At 48.4% G+C, this 18,786-nt stretch overlaps 1 protein-coding gene across 6 annotated transcripts in view; it reads right to left on the minus strand.

Moving 5' to 3' along the window:
- LOC146797097 (uncharacterized) overlaps window positions 1-18,786 on the minus strand; it is a 679,272-nt gene that overhangs the window by 275,568 nt on the left and 384,918 nt on the right. For all 6 annotated transcript variants that reach the window (XM_085629734.1, XM_085629733.1, XM_085629730.1 and 3 more), the window contains one exon: window positions 6,039-6,161. In XM_085629734.1, the coding sequence (XP_085485860.1) occupies window positions 6,039-6,161 (123 nt within the window). The remainder of the gene's footprint in view (window positions 1-6,038; window positions 6,162-18,786) is intronic.

An 18,786-nucleotide genomic window follows, 5' to 3' on the forward strand; every position in this document is an offset into this window, starting at 1 on the left:
TAATACCCTGTCTTGCTGATCTTCGATTCAGAGAGTCCGCCTGTGAATTCTGTTCCCCTGGCAGATGGACTGCTGTGATAGAGAGCCGTCTGGCCAGGAGCCAATGCCAGATCGCCTGAGCCTCCAGGGACAGAGGGCAAGAGTGAGTTCCCCCCTGCTTGTTTAAATAGTACATGGTGGTAGTATTGTCCGTTTGTACCAATATCGACTTGGATTGTATTGATGGGTAGAACGCCTTGAGGGCTTGATGTACTGCCCGTAGTTCCAGCATGTTTATATGATATGATTGTTCTTTGTTCGACCACCTGCCCTGAGTCTGCAGAAGACCCATGTGTGCTCCCCAACCTTGAAGTGAGGCATCTATGATTAAAAATTGTGTCGGAGAAGGTTGGTGGAAAGGGACTCCCACCAAGAGATTTTTTCGATGAGTCCACCAGGGAATGGATGCTTTCGCAGACTGGGAGAGAAGAATCCTGTCTTTCAATTGTGCCAACGTCTGATCCCATTTGTCTTCCAAGTCCTGTTGTAGAGGCCTCATTCTCAGTCTGGAGTTGGGGACCAGAAAAATGCAAGATGCCATCGACCCCAGGAGTGATGCAACTTGACTAACTGAGGGCTGATGAACTTGAAGAAGGAGATTGCACTTCTGCTAGATTGATAACAGGCTCTCCTTCAAAGGAAACACGTTTCCTACGCTGGAGTCCAGAGTAGCCCCTAGGTAGTGAATTCTTTGAGTGGGCTGATGGATTGATTTCTCCATATTTACATGAAGGCCCAGGCGATGCAGTAAGTTCAGGCATATTCGATAGTAGTTTTTCACCATTTGAGGAGATGAGCTCTTCAGAAGCAAGTCGTCGAGATATGGGTAGACGAACAGACCATAGCGACGTAAAGCTGCGGCTACCACTTCCATGCATTTTGTGAATACTCGAGGTGTAGATTTCATGCTAAACGGTTGGACCCTGTACTGATACTGTTTTGCACCTGCCATGAAGAGTAGAAACTTTCGGTGCCGTGGTGCAATCGGGACATGGAAGTAAGCGCCCTGGAGGTCTATCGAGCACATCCAATCCCCTTTTTGAAGATGTGGATATATTTGTTGGAGCGCCAGCATACAAAACCTTTCTTTTTTGGATGTTTTTGTTTAGGAAACGTAGATCCAGAATAGGCCTGAAACTCTCTTTTTGACCCTTCTTTTGCATCAGCAAGTACCTGGAGTATACCCCTTTTCCTCGCTGTGATGGAGGAACCTTTTCTATGGCCAATTTTTGTAGGAGAGTGAATGCCTCCCGACGCAACAGCCGCAGTTGGTGAACTGTTGACTTCACTGGGGGGATGCACTTTGGAGGAGCACGAAAACGTAGTGCATAACCATTTTGTAGTATAGTCAGCTCCCACTGTGGAGCGTTTGTTATTTTGCGCCACTCTTTTACATGTCCGGAAATCCTCCCACGTGAGTGGGCAACGGTGACAGAGTGAACATTCATTGTTTGCCCGTGTTCTTGGCAGTTGAGGACTGTTGGAAGGCTCCTCTACATCTGGAAGGGCGACGTCCTCGATATCGAGATTTGGCCTGATGGTAATGCCTTTGGCGGGGCTTGAACCCTCTGATGGAATGCCCTATGATCTTAAGACCGGGACCGACGTCTGAACTCTTCCTTTTTCTCTAAACCAACAGCTTTGAGAGTGTCCAGTTCAGCCTTCATCCTGGCCATCTCCTCGTCAGTGAAAGAGCCGAACAATGAATTTCCAGAAAAAGTAAGGTTCAGGATGCGTTGTTGGACCTCTGGTTTCAAAGCTGTAAGACGCAACCAGGAGGATCTTCTTGCGCATACAGCATGCAAATATGAGTGACCAGACAAAGATGCCCCATCAGCTGCCGCACTGATCATTTGGTTGGCCACGAGGGCTCCCTCCTGGAGAATCTCCCCAAAGTCTTGACGGTTCTCTTTGGGTAGTTTTTCTTTGAAGCGTTCTAGAGAGTCCCACAACGCTCTATCATAACGGCCCAACAGAGCCTCTGCACTGGAAACCTTCAACGATTCTGCTGCAGAGCCACAAGCTTTTCTCCCCCAAGAATCTTGGGCTCTGCTCTCGTTGTCCGGAGGAACCATTGAAGAAGCAGCCACTGCATGGGTCTTCTTTGCAGCTGCAATAATCACCAAATCTTGTGGAGGATCTGACCTGCGGAACAGGGGATCTTGTTCTGCTGGTCTATATTTCTTGAAGATCCTTGCAGGAGCCATTTTTATTGTTGCTGGAGTTAGGAAAACGTCCATGACTGTTTGTAAAAAAAACAGGAACTAATGGCAGCAAGGGCCTCGACACGGACCTCTGTTACAGAGTCTCAAATATAACAGATGTAGAAGTCTGAGGTGCAGACATCTCTATGTTTAGCTTTTGTGCTCCTCTAGATAGGACATCATGGAAGGTGTTGATGTCATCAAGAGGTGACACTCTGGAGGGTGGACTGTCCGTAAGAGTGGGAGAATAATCCCTCTTGGAGGAGTGGGTCGAGGAGGACGACCAGGAGGGTGATCTTCGTCTCCTATGACGTCCATGAGAAGCAGATTTACGTGGCAGATACTTGTCCCTCTGGCGACCCCCCGGATGGTGTGGTGGGTGATCGATCAATTGCCTGCACCAGCCGAGCCAGAGGGGATCTATGCAGAGGGCTTGAGTAGTCCAATGGATGTTGAACCTGTGCTGAAGGCTCTTTCTGCCAATGATGAACTGGGAGAATCCACCTGGGTGAGAGATGAACAGAGGGAGATCTGTGTTCTTCCCCTCGTTGCATAGGGGGAGCCGTGATCTGCAGGGTGGATTTCTGTACCCGCCAGTCTGGAGACAGAGAAGATGAGCTTCTCAACATCGCGATAACTTGTGGGGATCCTGCAGCTGACACTGAGGGTTCAGAGAGGTCTTTTGACATGGAATGGTGTCTCCTTGCGTTTGAATGTTGTGACGACGACGATAATTGTGTGAATGTTTCGACATTGAGCAACTATGCGCCACTAAGACCTGCGAGTCCAATGAAGGAGACCTCTGCCTTGACGCCGGTCGTGTGTGTTTCGACGTCGACTGATGTCCCGTCGACGGAGACTTGTGCTTCGACGTTGGAAGAGGAGTACCCAACGGAGTACCAAGTCTCAACGCTGTACGTGGGGAAGGTAATGGTGAAATTCTTCTCGACGTTGAACCCCTCAACGCCATCAATCTAGGCCTCGTCATTGAGTGCCGTGTCGTGGGCTGCAATGGAGGCGTCCGCCTCGACGTCTAATCTCTTCACGACGTCGCAGATGATCTTGGCCTCGACGTCAAGCGTCTTGATGGCCGCGGCAGAGGGAGCTGCTTCGACGTTGAATCCTTTTTTGACGTCGTTGATGACCTAGGCCTCGACACTGACCGCCACCTGGTTGACGGCAACGGAGGGCTGCGCCTTGACTTCTAACGCCGTACCGACGGTGACGACGGAGAGCGGTGTCTCGGCGTTGGGTGATCCCACACCAACGGAGAGCGACTCCTCGACGCCAACCGTCGTCCGGTTGATGGTGGCGCAGGATTCGTCACTGGTGACGTACCTCTAAATTTGGAAGTCTTCGACGACGACCGATGTTCTCTCGAAGGCGAGCCCACCATCAATGGGATTATCGGCAACGTTTTCTTCACCGGTGAAGGCATTCTCGACGTCGAGCCCGACGAAGAACAGACTGGAATTTTGCTTCTAGAAGATTATCTGGGTCTCCTCTTCTTTTGTCTCACAGGGGACCTGCCTCCAGAGGTAGAAGCTTTACCTTTTTCAGAGATGACTTAAAGGCGAATCCTTTCTCTGTCCTTGAGAGTCCATCTTGTAAAGACTGGCAGTGTTGGCAAGTCTCAGGAACATGAGAATCCGGAAGGCAAAGAATACAGACAGAGTGGAAATCTGTTTTGGGCTTCTTTTTGCCACAGGAAGGGCAAGGATCAAAAAGAGAAGGTATTTCTGAGAGATAAAAAATGCCAAACTCCTGAAAAAAGGTAAAGGAATACTCCAACAGGTGTAAAATGTTGAAGTAAAAGGGTTTAAAGTGAAAAAGGAATATAATGTCTGACAGAAAAGCCAAAAATCTCTGGAGCTGATTAACCAGGGTCCTGACTGAAGGAGCCGGAAAGAACAACTGACCTAACTGTCACCCCTGAGGCATGATGGGAAGCTAGGGGTCATGGCTGCCTTAAAGGCACGGTGCCAGTTTTTTGTGTTTCTACATTTGCTTTCAGACTCTATGCTATTGAAGTTACAATGCAGCCTATGGATAACAATGCCTGCCTCTCTCTTTGCAGGACTACTTTTCTGCTGTTCATTAAAAGCAGTTTCAGTGTTTTTTGATCTTCCTGATTTGATTGTGTACGTGCAAAGACAAGATCTCACAGCACTGCTGAGCCTATTATGTCTGGAAGGCTGCATTATTTTATTTTTTTAATTACATGTATATGTATATGTGTGTGTATATATATATATATATATATATATATATATATAGATATATATATATATATAGATATATAGATATATATATATATGATTTCATATATAATTATTATATATTTTCCGGGGTCCTCACGCATGGGCGGGAATATTCAAGTGCTTATGACTATTGATGAGGATCCCCTGGAAGAGAACAGCACTTTGTCGCTCTTGTGATCCTGACCTGCTGCTTCTCCAGTGTGTCCGCTAACACCTCATACCAACTCGACCAACAGCAATCCCAGTGCTTTGATACCCTCAACTGACATGATCCAGTCTCTAGTCCTCAGATGATCAATTCACACCACACGACTTTATCTTAGTACCGTAACCTTTTACACTTCTTGTCCAGATCACACGGTTATGACTGTGATCAACCAGGGATCGGGAGATCTCTTGGTAAGATTTGTGCTAAGATCTCCTTCTACAAAGCAATGTCCTTGTGCAAGCCGCTTGCTCACTGGCTTCTGAACTAGTGGGCTTGACAAGGAAAGCATGCAGTTTTAACCCCTTCAGTGCCCATGACGAGCTGGACTCGTCATGGGCCGCGGTTGCGCTGTGCCCATGACGAGTCCAGCTCGTCATAGACCCCGCCCGCTAATGCAACGGCCGGCACAGGGTGGGGAAAGGGGCGGGCACTGAAGGGGTTAAAGACCTCAAAGCTCATTTGTAGATTGGCAGAGGAGCCACCAAACGACTGTACCATTGGAAGCAGTCCATCTGTTAGCCCAGCCACAGCCCTCAGGCTATCTTTTCCGAACCCTGTCTTGTTGTAAAAGTTTTTTCAATGAAACTACTCCCACTAAGATGGCGGGATTTACTTGGACCAAAAAACAATAAAAGATAGTAAAAAAGAAAACATATTTTCTCTGCACCATGAACCAATGAGTCTTATCTTCTCATGTATGAAGGATATTTGTACTTTTTTCCCTTTCCAGGGACACCATGTTATGAATGGTAATTTTGAAAGGAAAAATGGTAGGGCTAGACGGGGCAAGCCTTCTAACACCATGTCTAGTGGTGGATCTCAAGTGGGGAAGATTTTACTACTAGGAAAGTTGTCAGGGTTCTGCTGTCAGGAAAACTGACATCGTCGACCCCGAAATGAGGTAGGGATGTAAAAGTGACGGATGCCTTGTGAATGCCAACTTGAATTTAAATACTTGTTCTAATGGGAAAAGGGTGAAAACAGATGGTTTCCTACCGAAGGTGCGCAGTTTAAAAGAGAGCGTGTTTTTTAATGATATCCTTTGGCACAAATAATTATTTGTAAATGCTGCAAGTTGATATCGGGTGGATCACCTTACAACAGGAACTGAGCTTCAGAAGCACTCCATACTGAGATTCAGTGGCTTGTTCTGTGAGCAAAAAAAAAGTACATCGGGACTGTGCACAGCTTAAGATGGGAAGGAAGCTATACAGGCCATGCCAAGTAATGCTAAACAACACTGACAAAACAGTGAGATCTTCTCACAGAGGGGACAGTTAGGAGAATGTACCAGATGTCAAATTGCCAACACAGCCTTGCTCCTACCTTTCTTGGATGGTGCTGGGCTCGCAGCTCTTCTTGCAGTGAGTTCAATTGCTCTACCATAGCCCTGCTTTCCTGACGGAGGAGGTCAAACTCTGTCTGCACAATGGTTTGCCGGTAGGTTTGCTACAGTGTGGGGTAGAAACAGAGAGGAAATGTGAGGCCACAAAACGATAAGGACGGTATGCTTTACTGTCCAGGTAAAATAATACTCTACTTATTTGCCACAACAGTTCTCCATTGAGGGCCTCTTCTCTAGTTGTTATGATTGTTAACATTGATGGAGAATCTTACACCTCAGTTAGATCGCATTTTTTCATGGAATGAACATATATAATTGGGTGGCAGAGAAATGCTTTCTATACAGTCTCAGAGACAAAATCAAACACCTCATTCAAAAAGGATATATAGGAGAAGCAAGGTCCTGATGCAATGATTACATCATGCTCAAAATATAACTAAAGTATTCAAATAAAATGTAGAGGGTTAGTCAAAGTTTTTTGGCTCTCCCACAGGTCATAGCATCTCGGCTAGAGAACAATGTCTGATGACCAATAACCTTTCCCTTCCCCTTGTAGGAACTTGAATGCATTTACATACTTTCAAAAGAGAATACGGAGGAAAATGGTTTTTACTTCTTCACCTAAAAAGGTGCTTTAGGACAAACTGCCCTGCTAGAGAAAGCCCACCGAGGGTAGTGCCTAAAACATTTTGCAAAAAGCATTCACTGACTACTTGGAGGCAGCTTTGCAAATCTCACAAGAAAGTTACTTAAGAGTTTTGCATTTGAAAGACTAGCCACATGTAGAATGTTCATATTTTCGGGGTTTCTGGACCCTTTTCTGTGCCACAAAAGAAACCTCTCATACCATACCAGAAAATAACTCAAATGTATTGGTGCCCCATTCACAGGCATTTTCACTTGCAATGTCTAAGCATCCACAAAAAAGGCTTTTCTATTCTACAAGATTATTTACAGACAGAGGATATCCCCTTCTAAATGGCTACATTTCATATGGTCTATAAGTCCACAACTGATGCGCAGGACCTTGGCCCCTGCGTTCACACCCGCTATATAATGTGACAGCATTGTTTTTCAGCATTAGCAGAGAAGTTCCCTCCAATTCCTTGAGCTCACAACAGAAATACAATCTTCAGTGCCATGATCCATGGTGTGAGGTTTCAGTTCTCTTTTTACTATAGGTTTACGATGAAGGAATCCACAATGAAAGCCCTCACAGACAGACTTCTCTCAATCATATCTCTTGAAGGAGGACTGCTGCAGTCATGAAAGGAAACCAACTTACCTCCTTCTTGCTGGGCTTCCAACATGTGAAGTGAGGCTGCTGTTAGATAAAAATGCATGGCATCGTTCTCCTAATCCGATGATGAATCACTCACTTCGAAAGAAGCGACATCCAACAGTAAATCAGTGAATAACTCAGACTGCAAAAAGCAACATTAGGCCTAAAAGCGTATAAAGATGCTTGCTTTGCACCAAGCATTTGATTCAAAGCACTGGGAAGGCAAGTCCAGACAAATTTAAGTTAGTGGTGGTGTGGTGACTTATCGTAGTGGTATGGTGACTTTTTTGTAGGTAGGCCTCAGACCCCTTCCTCCATATTCATGTCATGAAGCAAGGGAGCAGAGCACCTGTGAAAAGGACAGGCTTGATACAAACGCGCTGCCAAGGAAAGACACAAGATGAGGGGCAACCTTAGCTCCATGAAGTAACTTGACACTATTGAACAAGTTACTTACCTTCGGTAACGATATATCTGTAAGAGACATAGATTAGTTATGGATTCCTCACCTTAGAATTACGCCCAGGCGTCAGACTGGATCCGGAGAATTTTTTCTTCAGCAGTACCCCTGCACGTCGATAGGTGGCGTTGGTCGACTCTGTGTTCGTTGTTGGCGCCGTGGTCGCCGGAATGACGTTGCGGTATCAACTTAGACGCCGACCTCGTGCGCTAATGTCAGTTGTTTACACGACATTCCACGCCAGAAGCGCAGAGCCATGCAAGACACTGACCACCAGTGCACGAAAGCCAGGGTCCGTTACTCTAGAAGTCAGTTCGCAGAACAGGGAAGATGGGTGGGGCGGTGAGGAATGGATGCCCCTTGGAATCGCAGAAACAACCTGCGTTTTCTGAAATTGGGATGTGGAAGTAGGCATCTTGGAAATCGATGGAATATATCTAGTCCCCTTGATGGAGTTGGAGGTAGCTCTGGTGGAGGGCAAGCATCCTGAATTTTTCTTTGCGTATGAACTTGTTTAGCAGTCGTAAGTGAATGGGTCTGAATTTTGTGTTTGGGCCTTTTTCCTTACCAGGAAATAACAGGAGTATTCTCCTAGACCACTTTGTGAGTGTGGGACCTCTTCTATGGCCTCCTTATGGAGGCAGACTGGTGACTTTGCTCTCTAGAAGGGTTGGCTGGTGGCATGAGGTTATTGAAGGTGGGACAGCAGGAGGAAGAGACTTGAACTGTATTGAGTGCCCATTCTGAACAATATTCAAGACCAAGTTGTCGTTGGTGATGGATCGCCACTCGTCCAGGTATCTGGTGATACTTGCCCCCACCGGAGTGGGTAACAGAGACAGGAGAAGCGATGGCTCATTGTTTGGTTGGTATTTTGGAGGAGGAAGCTGGTTGACATTAGCTCTTCGTCCCCGCGCTGGCTTGTGGCGCTGATAATGAGACCAGACTTGTTAGTATTGCTGCTGTCACAGGGCCCAGTGATGGGTTTGAACCTCCGTTGATAGACAACCCTATCATAGGACAAGTTTCTTCGACAGAAGTCCTTCTGCTTTTCAAGACCCACAGCTTTGAGAGTCTCTAGCTCTGTCTTCATTTTTGCCATTTTGTCATCTGTGTGAGAGTCAAAGAGCAAATTACGAGTAAACAGAGATAAAAAATCCGCTGCTGTGCCTCTGGTTTAAGACCTGTAAGGTGAAGCAATGATGATCGTCTGGCACAGATTCCGCGAGAATTCCCATGTGGAGCCAGGTCGGATGCGTCCGCAGCCACACTAATGAGCTGGTTGGAGACAAGGCCCCCTTCCTGTAGGATCTTTTGGAAGTCCTGCCTGTCTTCCTTGGGTAATCTGTCTGTAAACCTGAACAGAAAGTCCCAGAGAGACCCGTCATATCTCCCTAGCAAGGCAGATGTGCTAGCTACCTTCATAAAAAAAGCAAATGTGCCGCACACCGTTTTTCCCAAAGCGTCCATCGGCTTGCTGTCCTTATCCAGGGGATCCGATGAGGAGGCAGCGACAGAGTATGTCTTCCTGGCAGCGATTATGATGACCGAGTCCGGTGGTGCATCCGTCCTCAAACAATAACGGGTCCTGGTCTGGAACATTACATTTCTTAAGGATCAGAGTTGGAGCCGTATGTAGGGAGGCTGGAGTGAGAAACAGGTCCATTGCTGGCTGGAGCAGTCCTGGGGCCAAAGGGAGCAGTGGCCTCGATGATGCCCTATGGTGGAAAGTCTTAAAGATAACGGATAAGGATGTTGTGGGTGCTGGGATATCAAGCACCCCTAACCAACACTTTGTTGAAAGTAGTTCGATCATCTATTATGGAGACCCACGCCGGTGGATTGTCAGTAAGTGTGGGTAATCCTTTACTGAAGATCTTTTGACGTCGGCACAGAGTGGTGTGGACACTCAGTGCTTATCCATGCTGCTTCCTCGATGCCGAATGGCAGTGGGCCGTCGATTAAGTAGCAAGCGAATCCTGTCTCAACGTCGAGTGGCGATGTGCTGCTCTCGACAGAGGCCTTGTAGACGTTGCATGTCTCGGCAAGGAGATGCCGTCAACAGAGGCTTCGCCGATGATGCATGTCTCGACATCGAACGGCGATGTGTGGCCGCTGACTGAGTTTTTATCGGTGAAGCGTGTCTCGACGTCGACCGGGAATGTGTAGCCATCGACTGAGTCCCTTTCTGCGATGCATCCCTCGATGTCGACCAGTGATGTGCTTCCGTAGACTGACTTTTCACCTGCGATGCACGTCTCAATGTCGAACAGCGGTGTGCAGCCATCGATGGAGTTCCTCTTGGCGAAGTGTCTCAACGTCTCACGGTGGTGCGTCACCATCAACAGCCCATGTGTTGAGAGTCTCAACAATGGTCACCGTTGCTTCAACAGCGACGAAGGTCTCGTACGCGATGTGTGCTTTGCAGCTAAAGGCAAATCCAACGTCGATTTTGACACAGACGGAAACAGATAGGAATCTTCCTACTTCTTGATGTAAATCTTCTTTTTGCCTCTCTGGAGCTGTCTTTGAGAGAGGGAACTTCTTCTCTTGAGGTAGATAGTTCAAGTACCCCTGACGAACCAGCCCTTCCTCTCTCCTGACAGCCAAGCAGTCAGATTTTTTTTCTCTATCCTTTAAAGTTCTTTTAGACAGCTTCTTGCAATGATGACACGTCTCAGGATGATGTGTGTAAGGGAGGCAGATGATGCAGACTGAGTGTGGGTCAGACTGTTGCTTCTTTTTGCCACAAGCAGGGCACTTGACAAAAATGGAAGGCATTTTTGACAGAAAAAATATATTTTTCTGTCAGAAAAATGGTGCTCTTCACTTTAAGTAAGGAAAACCGTGAAGTGAAGAAAATTTGTTTTTGACAAAAAGCCAAACAATAGCAGCGCTCAGTGGTCCAGGGACTGGTGAGAGGTTTATTAAATGAAAACTCAATGTAAATTGGGCATTTTTAGCCCTTACTATTGACTGCATACACACACATTTTATATACATACACACATATATACACACATATACACACACACACACACACACACACACACACACACACACACACACACACACACGTTCCAACGTCTGCTTGAAAATTTGACACAGACTCCAGCATGCTCAGGGTTGATCAAATGCGTGTTTATTCAGGTACATACTGGTAGGTGACGTGTTTCAACTGCCTCAGCAGTCTTCTTCAAACCTAAAGCCGCCGCCATTTTTTTATTTTTTATACTCGTGAAATACTTAAAGTACAAGTTACTTACCTTCGGTAACGATGTATCTGGTAGAGATGATTCTAACCGCAGATTCCTTAACGTAGAATTATCCCCAGGCGTGAGACTGGATCCGGCAAACTTTCTTGCCTAGCATCTCTGCGCGCTGGGGGGCGGTACAACACGACTCCGCCCGACATCCTCCGCGGGCATGAAGTCCGCGAGGTCACATAAGCCCCACCCCGACGCGCTGACGTCAGTTTGCTTCTGAGAACTTTTCCACGCCACAACGCGGAGCCATCACAACAAAACTGAGGAGAGCATGGGAACAGTGTGTGAAAAACCAGAGAAACAAAATAGAGAGGAACAAAAGGTGAGAAACAGCACCAGGTGACACTAAGGCACCAGAAGGCGACAACAGGAGGCCAGAGCAGGAATAGAGCACAGCATCACTGAGGAACAACCGTGCAAGCCAAGGCGAAAGTACCAGGTGGCAGTAAAGCACCAGAAGGCCAGAGCAGCAAAGTCATAGCCAGAAAAGCGTAAGCACCACTCCGTGGAACCACCTTGCAAGCCAAGGCAAGAGCCCTCCTGGACACACGAGCATGTGAAAGCACCGTGACAGAAAGAGAGAGAGAGAGAGAGAGAGAGAGCCTGCAACCACAACCACAAGGGGAAGGGCCACAAGCCCGGTACAGAGGAGCATGAGCAATCCATCCCCAGACCACACCGCCAAGGATGGCCATACCTCCTGAAATGAGCAGGAGGTCAAAGGACAGGGAATCCATCCGCAGGCTACAGCGCCAAGGAGGGCCACAACCTCTGAAAAGAGTAGGAAGTCAAAGGACAGGTAAAAGAACTCCCAACGAAGAGGACCGGTGGGAATCAGAGACTCTGACAACAGAGGGAAAGAGCAAAAGGAGGCCCACATGCTGGAGAGAAACCAGCTGGAGGGATGCCTGACCGGAAGAAAACGAAGAGGACACCCACAGAAGACAAGTCACCCAGAGGGAGGCGACTGCAGAAACCCAAGCAGAGGGTCCTCGCAGAATGGGGAGGAAGGGCGGGTCGTGAAGGAATCTGCGGTTAGAATCGGCTCTACCAGATACATCGTTACCAAAGATAAGTAACTTGTACATCTGAAAGAGACTACTAGCCGAAGATTCCTTAATGCAGAATAGATACACTAGCCATACCCAGAAGGGAGGAGGGCCTGCGAGAGAGCCTCCCCACCAGTCAAGTCAAGTCAAGTCAAGTCACAAAACTTATATAGCGCACTACATACCCATAGGGTTTCAAGGCGCTTAGGAAGGGGAGGAGGATTACCTTTCAAATATCCAGGTTTTAAGTTGCTTTCTGAATGCTAGGTGGTTCTGGGTGAGGCGAAGGTATGCGGGGAGAGAGTTCCATGTTTTAGCAGCCAGGTAAGAAAAGGATCTGCCTCCCATGGTGGTCTTGTTGATGCGAGGGATAGTGGCGAGGGCTTGGCTGGAAGAGCGTAGTTGGCGGGAGGGGGTGTAAAAGGACAGACGTGAGTTGAGGCATTCTGGTCCGATGTCGTAGAGTGATTTGTGTGCGTGGGTAAGCAGTCTGAAAGTGATCCTCTTATTGACGGGTAGCCAGTGGAGGTCTTTGAGGTGACCAGAGACACAGGGCCCCAGCAGGGGACATGTCACAGGGACAAGAAGGGAAAGGCCAAGAAATCCTAAGCCCAACCAATGGAGAACCGCCCAACACCCCGCAGGGGCAGACAGCGCCCTAAAAGCCTCAAGGACCACAAGGACCACCTCAACCCCTAGGGAGAAGAGGTAGAACCGGAGGCAGAGCCCACCTGAAGAAACACATACACAGTGACAGAAAGAGCTGTGCACACCCCGGCTGCAAGCAGCGGACAAGGCAGGGACGGGTGCACCGCCAAAGTGCAGACAGAAGAAGAAGAGCACAAGAGAATGCATCAAAGGCCACAACGGTGTAGCAGAAGAAGAGGCCAGCACTGGCATGCACAGCCAGCAGCAGACAACACCACGGAACGGTGCACCCAGGACAAGCAAGGCGTCAGCCAAAGGCAGGGGCCAGGAAGGGCCAGGACCCGCCCCAAGAGAGGGGCCGGCACACACTGACCCACAAAAGAAGTGGAACCAGGCATATAGAAAGAGGGGGGGGGGGGGGGGACGGACCAAGCCGTCCACCAGAACACAAAAATCAGGGTAACCAGACCCCCCTGGAACACCAGACAGAGGACGCAAAGCCGCAGACAGCGGGCCAGACTAGGCTAGCGACACAGTGATCCAGGAGGACGGACGGACCGGGGCACCACGCAAGCCACTCCAAAACCATCAGCAAGAACATCGCACGTGCGACATACCGTGACGCCATGGAGAGCAGAAGCCCGAAGGACGACCAAACCTCCCCAGCACAGGAAAGAGCTATATAATAGCTACCAGTAACCCACATAGGGCATGTTACATCCCAGAACATGGGATCCCTCTTAGGAAAAAATATCCGCAGCAGAGGACAAACAGAAAAACCTGCGGAGAAAACCGCAGATGGTTTGCCAAGCAGCCAATAAAGAATACACAGAAGGCCTAATCTCAGGGCCTACACGGCTTACAAACAGCCAAAACACAAGTCAAACCAGAGCCGGACGAGCAGCCAACAGCACCAAAGTCCTAACAAAAGTACCTGAAGGCACATCAACCACACAAAACAGACAACCGGGGCTACTCGCTACAAGGCCCCAAGAAAACAACGGAAGAACACCCCCCGAAACACAGACCGAATCACAGGTCACTGAGGAGGAGGAGGAGGACGAAGTCCCGCAAGAAACCTCTGAATGGCAGAATCTGAAGGGGCGTGGAACAAAAGAGTACCATCAAAGGGAAGGTCCATCAGCCGTTCCCCAACGTTCTCCGGGAACACACTATCCCGTAGCCAGACATGCCGCGAAGGGCCACTGAAGAAGCCATGGTACGACTAAGCACCTCCGAAATGTCCAGAGCCGAGCGAAGAATAAACGCCGCCAGCTCCTGGCCATCCAACACATGGTGCCTCAGATCAACACAGGCACCCTCCTGAGAAGCGGCAGACATAAGGGACTCCGCCGATTTCCACAAGCAAGAGGTGGCCCTAGCCAATACACAAAGAGTGCTATAGGCCCGCAAAGCCGCACTGGTGGAGGCGAAGATATTGCGCCCCCAGTGGGCCTCCCGTGACGGGGGAGACAACACCGATGGCAGGGAGGGAAAGGCAGTCTGTAAAAGAGGGCCCCTGCTGGAGGGGTGGAGGGAAATACAGACAGGATCATGCGGCGCAGGACAGTGGCGGTGCAGAAGTTGCTGGGGCACCGGGTCCCCCGTGGGGGGCCGCCCCCAAAAGCCAGAACCCTGATGGGACCTCCAGAAGATGATCCGTGGGGAAACGGGCAGCTGGATCGCCCATGCGCAGGATCCCCGCAACCGTGGAAACCGCCACAGGACAAGCAGGGGTTATGGGCCCAACGGAGGGGATTGAGGCCTTTTACTCCTAATGTCCCGGAGCTCGACCTACTATGGATTCTTAGTAACTGGGCCAAGAACCCCTTCAGCACTTCACTCTCAGAAATAGCATGATCTGAGCAGCTCAAAGCTCCCTCGGTATGGGGGGGGGGGGCCGTCAGGCAGGAAGCTGTGGATACAGGGGAGTGACCACAGGGTCACAACTCAAAACACGTACAGCAGCAGCAATAAATACTCACTTTTATAGAAATAAATCAGTATTTTAGTTTCTACCGCTACCAACACAAAGGAAAAACACAACATTCACAAACTAGTGCACAGTCCCCCTGGAGTCAGGGCTCTAGTGTTTCTGTAGGCGGTTCACCAGGTGCCACTCCCTCTTCGCTTCCAGCAATAGTGGCTATTCTCTATTCACCATAGGCAACATCCAGGGTAAGCCCCACCAGTAGTCAAAGTCTCAAGAGTCCACTATGGCTCTCATGTTTTTTAAAGTCAACAGTGTTTCAGCGCTAATTAGCAGCAAGTTCCGCAGGGGCCGACTGGCCTAAAATTTGTCTTACCCGCACCTCGCAGGATCGAAGGGACCAGAATTCCTGAGCACGCCCCTTCAACAGGCGCTGGAGCAGCAGATTCAGGTGATTCCGCTGCACGTAGTCCAAGCACGTGGCACTCAGTGGTCGGAGTGTCCTCACACACACTTGCGCCTCGCCTCAGCTTCAACCAAATGTTCTCAGCGGCTCCTCTTTGCAGGATAATTCTCTGGTTCCTCTGGCAATTAGGGTTGGAGGGGGTGGGGGTGGTGATCAAAGCTCCTGGTGCGAATCCTTCATACTAGGCGAGGTGCACAGGGTCCCACAGGGCCTCACTCCTCTCAGCAATGGCTCCGACGAGGGCACACAACTTGTTGGTCCTGGTGACCCCTCTGGCAAATGGGGTCACCGTATCCTAATGCTACTGGGCTGCAGCCCAACTGGCACTGTGAAATCCTCAGCGGTGGCGTTTCCTGACATACGGGGTCGCGCCCACTACCGTACACAGGCTACAGCACTTACTGCACAGCAGTCTTCTCACAGCAGCCGCTCCAGGCACACGGGGTTGCTGCATCCCAGCTCCAGCCGGATTGGTGCAGAGATGCACAAAACTTAAATCACGGCAGCCTTCCTCTGGCATATGAGCATCGCAGACTTCGTTCTGCACACAGGCAATGACCCAATCAGTGTAGCAGCATCTTCTTTCACCTCCCAAAGGGAGTCCACTTGGCAGGGCTCCCCCCACTGAACCTCCCTCTATCGCTCTCATCTTCCTCACAGGACACACTGGTCTTGACAAGTATGCAGGATCTGGTGCTCCAGGCTCAAGGTCAGGTGGTCTTGAGTGCCCTGAGTGATGTCCCCTCACCCAAAATGGAGACTAGCAGGCCTAGCTCCCCTTCTTATAGTTCATTTCCAGACACTAAATGTAATTTAGAGTCTAAGTCTTTGAAGTTTATGTTGGGGGTCTGCTTCTTTTGAAGTGACCATATTACACCCTCTCCAAAGCCACTCCACTGTCTCCCTTTCGAAGCTAGGATCCATTTGAAGACAGCGTGTATGACACATAAAGCCCTACACCAGGATACACAAAGAATGCTCAGCAATAAGCTTATTATCTCAGGACGCAGCCAATGCCTAAGAAGTGCAAATTCCCTCTTTCTAGAACCCCTTCAGATTAAAAAAATAAAAGACCGATGCCTTTACTTTCTCCGAACCCGCTCTGAGAATATGGAACTAGCTCCCAGGGGAGATTTGTTCCAAGGAGAGGAGTTGGCCTAACGGTTAGGGCGCTCGACCTCGGACCTGGGGGAACTGGGTTTGAGTCTCGGTAACGACGCTAAACCTCCTGTGATTCTGGGCAAATCACTTAATCTCCCCGTGCCTAACAAAAAAACCAAAAAATGAATGTGTGTCCTCATGTAATGTAACTGGTGCTATGTAAAGCGCTCTGATACCTGATTGGATTCGGGTCAAGTTCGCGCTATATAAAACTCTGCTAAAAAAAAAAAAAAACATCAACACATGCCTTCAAAAAAGATGTCAAGAGGATTCTACATACCAGATTGCTGAACTAAAGTATATGGGTTGGCTCGAGACAAAGACAACCCCACACCCTTGATGCATCTCAACGAGTGGCAGGCACAATGCCAGACCACCAAGAAGGCACTCTTGGGATATGAGCATTTGTTTACTGCGATCTCGATTTGTATATTACAGGTAGCTATTAGCTAATCAAACTTTTGAATAATCAAACTTTTTGTTTGTCGGGTATTCTCAGTGGTTTATACGACGGTCATTCGACCATGTCATCAAGAAAGCATAGCCCCTGGATTCTCTTTGCCAGGACTTGCTTGCATTTTTCGTTGCAAGGTAACAACACGTTTTGCACTTCTGATTCAGATCTAATGTCCGATGCCACCATTGCCTGGAAAAGTGCTGTAACAGATCCTGATTGAGCTTGCACTAATAGCAGTCAAAAAGGTAGCAGCTGAGAGCATCAACATGGTTGTTCTGTACTCCTGGCAGGGGAGATATCTACCTGGTTTGTGACGGCTCAGTCCCACAGCCACTGTGGCTCTTCCAAAAAAGAGTGGGACCTCATACCTCCTTCTATGGTGATGTAAAACATCATGGTCATATTGTCTGTTGTGATCAGGCTAGCCCGGCCCCCCATACATGGCAGGAACACCTGGAGGCTTTGCCTCATGGTGTGTAGCTCCAAGGTGTTTATATGAAGTGACTTCTCTTGGTTGGACCAGAGACCTCTTGTGGACAGCTCCTGCATGGAAGTTCCTTAACCTACTACAGAAGCATATGTCAACATGATGATCATGTCCGTTGTAGGTTGGAAGAGGAGGCCTGCGCTGAATTTGTCAGGAAACCTCCACCACAGTAGAGTTTGTTTGAGGCAGCTGGTTAGTGCCACTATGTCGCCCCAAAACCCTATTGACTGTTACCATTGAAGGACTAACTTTAGTGGAGTATGCCTCATTTAAAGGCAGCAGAAGATAATTAACCCTATGCAGGATTACTTTAGGGCCAGTATTGATGTGTATGTTCGCATTGGAAGGTTACCAGTGACTGCAGCTTATGCTTGAAGCTTTGTAATCTGTTTGGGTGAGGGAAATTCCTTGCTAAGCTACATGAGCAGGATTACTCTTAGAAACTGGGTATGAGTAGAAGGATGAGTGGAAGACTTTTTAATATTTAGTGTACACACAATGAAACTGAAGCAAGCAGCTATAAATAGGTAGGTCTCCTCTTCCAAAAGTGCCTCCACTAGGCAGTCATACAAGTATTTGAGTTCCTGTCTCCAAACAAAGGTTGCCACAACGGCCAGGTACTTCATGAATGTTTGGGGAGCAATTTCAGGCCAGAAGGCAGAGCTTTGTTCTGCAAGTTCTGCCCTTCCATGGGGAATCATAGATACGGTTTGCGACCTGGGTGTATGGGAATATGGAAGCCGGAATCCTGCAGATCAAAGGAGATCTACAGGAAACTCTCTTTCCTGTTGCAAAAGAAGAACCTTTGGCAAGGTGACCGTCTGAAAGGATTGTTGATTCAAAAATGTGTTGAATTCATGCATGCCCAGATTAGATCACCATTATCTCACTATCATACTCACCAGGAAGAACTTGGAATACAAACTCACAAGAAACTATGCACCTTTTTTTATCACTTCCTTAAGAAGGTGGAAGAGAATTTCCTGCTAAGGTTGTTGTATGATGGATAGTGTTCATTCCTGAGTGGGCGATGGGAAAGTCTTTCCAGGAACTCCAGGGTGTGCACAGACAGCACATTCTGGAGCACCAGCAATCAGCCATAGTCTTGACCCATTTGGGAGCACACACAGGAGATTCTCCCCCCATGCCCTGTGGGGTTTAAGTGGGAGGGTAGAATGGGTAAGAGCTTGCTTGGGATTCTCCTGAGCGCGTGATGAGCCCATTTTCTTACCTACAGTTTTATTTTAGTTCCAGTGGGCATGAGGTCTGCCTGCAGGATAACCTTGGTCATAATTAAATTGTGTGAGGGGAAGTACAGGTGATCTTATCCCCTAAATTGGTTGTAGGCTTCTGAATACTTGGGAGGGTTTTGAACCATAAAAGAATGCATGTTAGGATGGGAATGTACCCTTAATGGTAAACTGGTGTGCACCCATGTCCTGATGCCCAACGCATTTGAATCTGGTATCCTGACTTTTTGTTTGGCCCTAGCATCATGTTACACTACCATCTGCACAAAGGCA

Source organism: Triturus cristatus, chromosome 10, assembly GCF_964204655.1.
Source record: "Triturus cristatus chromosome 10, aTriCri1.1, whole genome shotgun sequence".
Taxonomy (NCBI): domain Eukaryota; kingdom Metazoa; phylum Chordata; class Amphibia; order Caudata; family Salamandridae; genus Triturus; species Triturus cristatus.